The 10,000-nt window shown below is 36.5% G+C and overlaps 2 protein-coding genes across 3 annotated transcripts in view; one reads left to right on the plus strand and one right to left on the minus strand.

Moving 5' to 3' along the window:
* LOC137985546 (carbamoyl-phosphate synthase [ammonia], mitochondrial-like) overlaps positions 1-4,910 on the minus strand; it is a 45,007-nt gene extending 40,097 nt beyond the window's left edge. Inside the window, exons 1-4 of one of the 2 annotated variants that reach the window (XR_011119312.1) lie at positions 4,599-4,910; positions 3,345-3,454; positions 1,125-1,269; positions 102-191 (exon numbers count right to left, since the gene is read on the minus strand). Coding sequence is in view for 1 of the 2 variants with exons in the window: in XM_068833163.1 (XP_068689264.1) it covers positions 102-191; positions 1,125-1,269; positions 3,345-3,454; positions 4,599-4,697 (444 nt within the window). In the remaining variant the exon portion in view is untranslated. The remainder of the gene's footprint in view (positions 1-101; positions 192-1,124; positions 1,270-3,344; positions 3,455-4,598) is intronic. The other variant, XM_068833163.1, reaches the window with a different exon arrangement.
* A 108-nt stretch (positions 4,911-5,018) lies between these two features.
* Positions 5,019-10,000, plus strand: part of LOC137985547 (N-acetylglutamate synthase, mitochondrial-like) — a 21,408-nt gene continuing 16,426 nt past the window's right edge. Inside the window, exons 1-2 of the mRNA XM_068833164.1 lie at positions 5,019-5,560; positions 9,754-9,876. Coding sequence (XP_068689265.1) covers positions 5,372-5,560; positions 9,754-9,876 — 312 coding nt within the window. The 5' untranslated portion in view covers positions 5,019-5,371. The remainder of the gene's footprint in view (positions 5,561-9,753; positions 9,877-10,000) is intronic.

A 10,000-nucleotide genomic window follows, 5' to 3' on the forward strand; every position in this document is an offset into this window, starting at 1 on the left:
TACAGCATTACATGTAATAACTCTTGACAATTATTTCCTTTAAGTCAATTTGAGCCAAGGAAGTGTTGGGTTCATGTGATAATTAAGAATTCTAATCAAACCTTTTCCTCTTGCAACCATTCTGAAAGTGACTTCACTGCATTCCAATGACTGTAATTATGAGAGTAGTCTTGAACTAGCAATCCTGAGACCTACCGGTACCGTGTATAAAAAGGAAATATTTATCTGAATGAATGTAAATGACTGTTAATGATTACTAATAAGGTTTGCATAATTACTGGGTTTGGGGGAATGTGACAAAAAGGGTGTTTTTTTTGGCTTTTGAATAATAGAAGTGTTTCTAAACAGTTACTATAAATCAGATGGAAGGACTGACTTCTTAGAAAAGATCAGAGAAGAGAAGGTGTAGCCTTTTAGATTACATTCATAGGTGTTGTTTTTTTAACAACATCTACATATTGTAGGTCTACTCAAAAACCATGTCCCCTTTAAACCCCAATAGTGCCAATAGTGGCTCTGTCTAACGCCAGATGATTTTACCCATCGATGGGGATCCCCTTGGGGCTTAAAGGGTTAAGTATTTCCGATTAGTGAATTCGCTTTCTACTAGTCTGCAATTTATGTGCTTAGTTACTTGGACTTTAAATGAAAGTGAGGCTGGTGTTGACCTTGTTATGATACAGACCTCCCTGCTTTTCTTATATTCATAATGTTGTTCTCATGCTAATTAGTTAGAATTTACATAAGAAAAGTAATCAGGTTTCTATCAAAACAAGGTCATCTATAATCTCCCTTTTCATTCATAGGCCAGGTAAGTAAGCATGTGGTTGTAAAGTGGACTATTCATAGGGTTGCATACACCACGTGGAACATAGTATATTGACTGGGGATTGTAAGTGATTATATTTTTCTATACATTTGTAATAAATTATCTTTTCAGTTTTTACGTGATCCTAAACCAGCAGTAAACAGAAATACAAAGAAAAGAGAAGATTGGTTTGGTCTTGCAGTAATGGCTTCCTCCATTGTCGACACATTCAAACCACATCCTTTACAATGAACTTGAACAGTTAAGAAAAAGGAAGGAATTATCATGCGTGCAACCTCTGTCAATTTTTGTTTACCTGTATATTTTCAGATTCAACATACTTCAGCAAACCATACTGGTCTCTCTCAGTGGTGCTTGGCACTCCATAATTCCCAACAATTGGATATGTCAGTGCAAGAATCTGTCCTCTGTAACTGGGGTCTGTCAAGGCTTCAGGGTAACTAAAAAAGAACAATAAAAATTAAGTGAAATATGAACCTCTGGGTAAGTGTAGTCCTGATCAAGAAGGACTGTTTCAAGAACCTGACCTGGATGATCATACTTCACTTAACCCATTGACCCCTGAGAGTGTCAGTCTTAAGAGTGTTAAGTATTTATGAGTCAATGAGTCAATGAGTCAATGAGTCAATGAGTCAATGAGTCATGAGTCAGAGTCAATGAGTCAACGAGTCAATGAGTCAACCAGTTAGTGCAGTTAATTAAACCATAAAATGAAAGCTAAAATTTCAGAGAGTGCTTAGGCCTAATCACTGAAACGAGGGCTCAGGCTTAATCAACAAATTATTGCTATATTGACTGTGAGTCTCATTGACTCATGACTCATGACTCATTGACTCATTTGACTCATAAAACATGTGTTCTCGAGTCTTAATAGATTTTACTCTGTCTAATGCCAGATGATTTTAGTCATCAAGGGGGGGCATCCTAGGGCATTTGAGGTGTCAATGGGTTAATATTATGATATCACTCCTGGGTTCCGACCATTTACAAAAACACAACAAAATATTATTATTGCTAAATTCTCAACCTCAGATAATGCTTTTCGCATGCTATGATTGGTTCACTCAATCTCGGTTATCAGTTCCTTAGTTTGACCTTATGTGATAAATGATTGCGCTAAGCATTGTTAAGCTAAAAAATTTTTTCGCCGGAAAGAAAATTTCTCTCTGAATAAAGCCAAAACTGAAAAAAAAAATTTTTTGTAGAAACTTTGGATCATCTCCAACGTTTAGAAACTTTGGATCATTTCCAACATTTAGAAGTACGCGAAAAGGTAAGAAATGTGTTTATGATTTGCCTACGTCTGTCTGACCACAAGGTATTACACAACATCACATCTTCATCAAGCTTTTTTAATTTCGCTCAGATTTTCTCTCTTTTTTCACTCGTATTTTGTACTTCCAAGTTTTTGGAATTTAACCCTTTAAGCCCCGAGGGGTTCCCCATTGACGAGTAAAATCGTCTGGCGTTAGACAGAGTAAAATCTATAAGTGCCATTTGGCACCATCGGGGCTGAAAGGGTTAAACGGGGACATAGTTTTTTGATGTTGTTAGCTTAACCCTTTAAGCCCCGAGGGGTTCCCCATTGACGAGTAAAATCGTCTGGCGTTAGACAGAGTAAAATCTATAAGTGCCATTTGGCACCATCGGGGCTGAAAGGGTTAATAAAACAATTACAATATTTCCATTCGCGCTTGTTGGATATGAGACTGGTTATAGCAAACTCATTGCTATGCGCCTTGTTGGCTATTTACCATCTAATATCCAACGCGCGCTCATGGAATAATAATATTGTTAAATACATACTGTTCTTTGTGTTTCAAAAACTACAACTTCTTTGCAACTGCTCAAGTTATTTGAATAAATTATTGACATAATCACTTTAACATAGAATTATTATTTCCTTAAAAAAAGTTTAAGGGGGGGGGGAGTGGGGGGGGGTGGGTTCATCCCACTGTTTATCCTGTTTTGATATTGCGACTGACAAAATTACCCTACACAATAATTCTTTTCATGGACAATAAATCCTTACAATTGGTGATGAAAGTTACAGTTCACATTGCAACCAGGTAGTGTCTTCATTAAAGGTGACCCAATGTTATATATCGCAAGAGTGACTCTTTTTGTTGATAATTGAGCGCGTGAGATACCAGTAAGCCATGAGGCGCAACGATGCACGTTAGTCAATGGAGTGAACAATTGTGCAGCAGTCTCTTGTTTTTCCCACAAGTTTAAATAGAGATAAGTTATTTTTTACAGGTCTTTGTGCTCTTTACCAACACTTTTATATGTGACCAATTTGCGAAAAAAGGAAAGGATGGGCTAATTAATAGTAATTAGCATCCTTTTCTTTTAACAAGGTGCAAATAGTTGTCAGGTGAAAGGCCGCCTGATGAAGACACTAGACAGGAGTGTCAAAAAGTTAGAATCATAGCTTTCTAAGCTGTATGCAAATTAAGTCAAATGGAGAAGTATCAAACTATGTTTGAGGTACATTAGCATTTTCAGAACTTACCCAGTTAAACCAGTGTTAAAGACCACCTCTCCAGATGCTGACTTGTTATGGCCAAAAGAATATCCTTTTAGTCTGGTACCATCTTCTAACACTAACAAAGCTGACAAACTCTAGGACAAAGAGAAGCACATTGACCAATCCATGACAAAATGACATTTTATTCTAAGGTGTTAAGATGTCATTAATTAAATTTTTGTCGAGATCAATGTAACTAGTGTCCTAGTACATTGCATATTGATTAAAGGGTTGATCAGACTTTCATAATAAGCTTAATTGTTATTATTTTTATTATCATTATTATAATTGGTAGTAGTAGTAGTAGTAGCAGCACACAGCAGCAGCAGTAGTAGTAGTAGTAGTAGTAGTAGTAGTAGTAGCAGGTGCCATTTACAAAAAATTTGCGGAAATTTTGGTGGAAATTTCCATCGGGTGAAAAACGTGTTCCATTTCACTCAGGTCCGTTTGCTACCCAGTGATTGCGATTCTACGCACCAAAATTTAAAAATGTGGCCGTGCATAGCCTGGAAGTGGTAAGACCTTTTAAAAGTTGTAAATGAAACACACATTTCCATCGGAAAGTTTCCAACGGGAAAACAGGACTACCTTTTCAGAAGTTCCGTTTATTCTGGAAATTTTCCAGTGGAACAAACCAAAAACGTGTGTTCCATTTACATCCCAACCGGAATTTCCGGAATTTCTTGGTAAATGGAAAACGCCCTAGACCAAAGTGGCCCGGGTTCGATTGTCAGACTCAGCGTCCTTAACGTGGGTGTAGTTAATTACACTTCACCGAGAGGTTTTCCTCCGGTTTCTCTCCTCAAAAAATGAGATTTGATTTGATTTGATTTGTGTACATTAGTTGATTGAAATTTATAATGACCCCAATTAGTGCTCCAGCGCTAGAAGAGCAGACCTTTTCTTTCCCTTACTTCAGTTTAACCTCGTGCAACAATAACCATCAGCAACCAATTTTCAAAGTTCGCTTATAATTAATATTCAAGGATAAAACCGCAATGAATTAAATTGAGAAGAAAATTATTTTTGATAGTGACTGCTCACCGCTTGGAAAGAAAGTGGACAGCCGATTCAACAGAAGATTTCTTTTCACTTAGGACGAGACGCTCCTCAGATCAATTAGCAAAAAACATATGGCGCCAACGGCGTGTAAATTCGATTTGCATGTTTAATTTAGTCTCCTAAACGTTGTACATAACTCATTACAGCTTCCACCAAATCTCTTTCAAAATCACTTACTTTCCGTGCTCTTGTTGCTGAAGAATACAACCTCAGACTACAAAGCGTATAATTTCCTTTTCGTGAGAGAAAAGTCGAGGCTCGCAGAATTAGCGCCATTCTCCTCTGATCACTCGATCTGAATGAAAAATGCGCTTTTCAATTTCCTTTGACCTTCCTTTTACATGAACAGAAACAACAGACACGTCAGCACTACAACGGAAGAACAACTAAAATATAAACAAAATATTCAATGAAAGTCGCCTGATCTCACAACGTGTTTACATCTAAGAAGGCGGGAAAAATCTCCGCCATATTTATATTTTCACGCGCAAGGCTCGTGCTAAGGCATGAGAACCAATCGGTTTCAAGAAAAGACAATTGAATTCCTCTGGGAATAACAAAAATTTCGTTTCCAGGATTTCTCAAGAAAAATTTAAAGCAGTCAGTCAATGATTCAAAGAGAGAGATCGAGTGTGAAGAGGCCTCAAACAGGGATTTGTTTTACTGATATTGGCTTGCAACTGCTTGGAATTCCAGGCATAATCTCTTTTATCTCTCCTACAACAGCTTCTTTCAAAATTTTGAAATTATTTTGAATGGAAAAAATCGACACTTTTGGGATGATGCAACTCGACCACATGTCACGTATAACGATCACGTCTTGGGTTTTACGAACTTCCTTGAATCAATTATATTTTACCTTATGCGAGACTCTTTAAGGTTAGATCGTGGAGAAGATTATTATGATTATGGGAACTGGTAATTGAATAGACAGAGGACAGATAGAGATCATGAGGGGCACACAAGTTTTGGGGCAACCTTTTGGTCGACTGTTTCAGTGCCGTCCTACAATCAAAGCTACATCATCACGTGTTATCAGTTCATATATCCTTGGAAGAAGAAGCGCTGTTTCATCGAGCCAAAAGCTGTTTCATAGTTCTGGCTGGCAGCAACAGGATCTAAGGAGATTTCTAGAGGAGGTAGGGTTAATTTACTTCACAAAACTAGAGGTAGAAAAGTAACTGGAGTTAAAGTAAAGTTCATATGTTCACATGTTATGCTCAGCCAGGGTGAGCTACGCGGAAAATAAGCTTTAAGCTTACTTGTGAAACAAAAAGGTGTTCAAAGGTACATCAGAGGAAATGCGTGGGCGAACTTTGTGTCTAAACTTTTGTTATGACGTTGGCGTTGTCTCTGTTCAGTTTCGACCCCACAAACTGTATATAATTTTTTATAGCTTTGATTACTATCTTGTTAGAATAAAGGCTGTCTGTCTGTCTTTTTATTTCAACACAAACAATTAGCAGCGGTAGCAGCAAAGAAGAAAAGCTCTAAAAAGACTTGGTTTTAAATGCAAACATGTATATTTTGTCAGCTGCGAAAGGCGTTTTCTTTGATGGGTGTTTTTGTGGGTGTAAGTGAGGGTGCGTACACCTTTTGCTTTTACTCGGTACCAGTTTCAAAGCATTTTCTCTTTAAATTTTTGTTGACTACAAATTTAGTACAGATCAAAGCACGCATTGAAATTCACCTGAATCTCAAGTCAAAGCCAGTCCTACGTTTTTCTGTGACTGATTTTCTTTTTGTGAAACCCAGGTTAATTAAATTAATTAATTTAACCCATTCACCCCTAAACCGACCTAAACCGGCCATACTTAGTATTTTACTCTGTCTAATGCCAGACGATTTTACTCGTCAATGGGGAACCCCCAGGAGTCAATGGGTTAATCACTCACTAACCCTTTGACGTCCAAACCGGCCTAAACCGGCCATACTTAATATTTTACTCTTGTCTGACGCCAGACGACCCTTACAAAACAGAACACTATATTTGAACTATTTTTATGCTATTTTTGAGGTCTATTTAAAATATATTTGGAACCTATTTGGGAACTATTTTGGATGTTTATCACAAAATATGATTTAAATAGGTATTTAAAGTCTAGTTTTGATGCAGTTTTGAACTGTTTTTAATGGTGTTTTAACCTAATTAAAACACAGAACAGGAAGATAACTAACGCGACATGAATAGCTCCTTTTAGTATGGTCACGTTCCATTATCCATATTTTACTGATGGGGCAGTAAAATCTCATTTGAAAACTATTTTGAAAATACATTAAAAACTTATCCATCTCTGCAAATAAGGCTCCAAATAGGTTTCAATTATGTTTCAAATAGTTTTAAATATTATGGCAAACAGCCTTGTAAAGATTTAAAATGTAGCTGTAAAGCTAGTTCAAATAAAATAGCTTCAAAATAGGTGAAAAACAGTTTAAAATCACTTTTTAAATAGGTTTTAGCTAAAGCATCATAAAAACACAGAAGAATACTGTATATTTAAAACCTATTCTGCAGCTATTTTTTTTCCATTTTATACCTATTTTCAGCCTATTTCAACCAAAATAGCATCATCAAACTAGGTGAAAAACAGGTTAAAAACCATTTTTCAAATGTGCTTTAATTAAAGCACATAATTAAAACACAAAAGAATCTTGTATATTTAAAACCTATTCTACAGCTATTTAAATCCTAATTTACAGCTATTTAAAACCTATTCTAATAAGAATAGCTCTAAACTAGGTTAAAAACAATTTTTCAAATAGGTTTTAACTAAAGCATCATAAAAACACAGAAGAATATTGTATATTTAATACCTATTCTGCAGCTATTTTAATCCTAATTTATAGCTATTTAAAACCTATTGCGATACAAATAGCTTGAATATGGATTTTCGATCCTTGATCACTCTGATCATGGTCATAAAAAGAACAGATGTGCTTTTGAATTACCGTGATCCGAGTGATCATGGTAAAAAAAATATTTTTTCGGATTTTCTCTAAAATGCACCTGTAGGTTAAGAATGTCTTTGAAATGTGGACAAAACTGGTGCAGAATTTGGTTCCAGATTTCACCATGCATGGAAAGATATAATCTTTCAGACAAAAACTCTAAAATTTGAGTAATCTAGAATTCTGTCTATCCTTAACAACAAGAATCACGATTTGGGTTGGCGAGGAAAGCTGTGAAATCTATAACTGACGTATGTGGGAGCTACTGATAGCAGACAAAGCAACAAATCTCTCGTTTCTGCATACATTCAGCCATATCAAGATTCTAAAACTTTGTTTCATAAAAACCCTCAGCCAGGAAATAAGACACACCCCAAGTGTAGCGGTAAATATTTTTTCACATGTACTTTATTTTTTTTCCAAATCCTGGGCTTTGAAACTTGGGGTGCAACTTATCTACGCATGCGGCTTATACACTGGCATTTATGGTGTACACACATGTACTGTGCAGGGGTATGAGGAACCTGCCTGCTCGAGGACAGTGAACTGTTGAAACATTGTTCATATGTCAAAATATATCTTAAAAGAAACATGCAAGAATTTGTTAATGGAGTTTAAATTTAAATACGAAAAAAGCTTTTAAACGTTTCAGATAAACCACAGAACTAAAACAAGTCTGCAAAGAGAGATCCTTAAATACATCAAACCATAACTGGTTGAGGAGACAGAGTTGGCTGCTAAGCATTTTTGTCTGCTGTAAAGGACCATCCCCCGCTGTTCCATCAAAGATTTTTTGCAGGAAGTGTGTTTTTATACTCTTTCATGGCAACTTAAAAAAAATACAGTATATGCAGTATTATTATACTTCAATGATGCATGTAGTGATTCCTCGAAATCACTGATCATTTCTATTACAACTAAAGTGTGTGAAGAGTAAACTCATAAATTTGGATCCTTTTACTTACAAACGTCCATAATAGCTTTCTCAGGCATTTTTCTGCATTGATTACATCTCTAAATCGCAGTTAGTTTATAGTACTGTTATCATCATATGAGATTTTATGTTACATCTACATCTGTTTAAGAGTACTCCTTCATTTAAATCAACATACCTTTTAGTTACTCCTTTAAAATTCCTAATAGTTTTAAATATACAATTTTATCCCTATTTTGAAGCTTTTTAATGACTGTCTATTTTATATAGGTACAGTATTAAAATACATGCTATATTAAAATATGTTTGAAAATGATTAGAGTTCTCTGCAATTTGAAAATACCTTTAAAATATTCTTTCCATTTCATTTCTGCCCTTGTTGCGTGGAGTAATTCCTATTATCAGAGGTTATCCCCCCCCCCCCCTCCCATGTATTGCATGTTTTTTGCTTACTGTGGTCTTTGGTCGTATCTCTTGCTGTAAGATTCTTACAAGGTTAATCCATAAGGTGTGTAATAAATTAGGGGCGGGGAATTGCTGCCTGCGGCACCCCTTCAGCCCTGTGCAGAAGCCCCGTCAGGGAGAGGGCATGTTGTTCTATTGCTGGACTAGGTTAACTTGGCCCCAGTACATTATGCCAGCCACCATGCCCGCCTTGCAAAACAGGCATGAGGCACCCCCTTGGTGTTGCGACATGTGCCGAGGCCCCTCATCCGGTCCCTCCGGTCGGTGCTTTTATCCGAGCCTTACCGGCATATTCCCTGCCAGCTTGGCCCACATATTGTGTTCTGTGTCGTTTTTCGCAAGTAATAACATAAAAGACAGAATAAAATCTATACAATGTAAGTACTGTTCTTGCGAGGAAACGGCCCAACATAAATTTCAATTTTCAGCTCTAGGAAACCAACATGGTTACTTTTTTGCTAGCAGACAACAACATTACGTATTTCAGTACAGTATCGGAATAACTACATCGTTTGATTTGTTAGTTGTTTGCCTAACTGAATTTCAGAAAACCCAGGCTGTGTATCCAGGGTTCTTAATTATATTATAATTATTATAGAGGATATTGCTCGGCTGTGCGGAGATAAAAAACTTCCCTTCTAGCGGTGAGAAATACTTCAATCTTTCGCTGCGCTCACTTGTAAAATATTGTTTAACACTCAAAGTGAAATTTTGTACATGTATCTTCAAGCGGTCATGTAATCTTCTGTTTATATGAACAACAATGAAATACCAAACCATTTCACTTTAATTTAATATATTTTTTGTAGTCCTAACATAGATCAACGGCATGATTTATTTTGTACCCATGGCAATGCTGGTCTTGTCACACATATCATGTTTTTGCACGGAAGCATACCTGGTATCATTGGTGTTAATTTATGTAATAAGTTCTTATCTGGTGCACTGCATATCATATTTACATTGTATTTTCTTTGGCACAAGATTGGTACTGATCCCAAGGAGGCACGGTATTGGTTGCGACAGTTTCAGAATCACGAGTCTGCACCTGATCAGCCTTTTGCTGTGGTTCAAGTGGATTCAGAAATCATGGAAGACAAAGTTATGGTAAGTTAATGTAAGTTTTATATGTGGCTAAATGTAATTTAGGCTAAGTTAAAATCAAGCCAATGCTGGTCAGCGGTGGTCTGGGAATCAGGCGCATTGAGGTGACATAAGGGGTTTCTCGATT

The sequence above is a fragment of the Montipora foliosa genome, chromosome 14, assembly GCF_036669935.1.
Source record: "Montipora foliosa isolate CH-2021 chromosome 14, ASM3666993v2, whole genome shotgun sequence".
NCBI lineage: Eukaryota > Metazoa > Cnidaria > Anthozoa > Scleractinia > Acroporidae > Montipora > Montipora foliosa.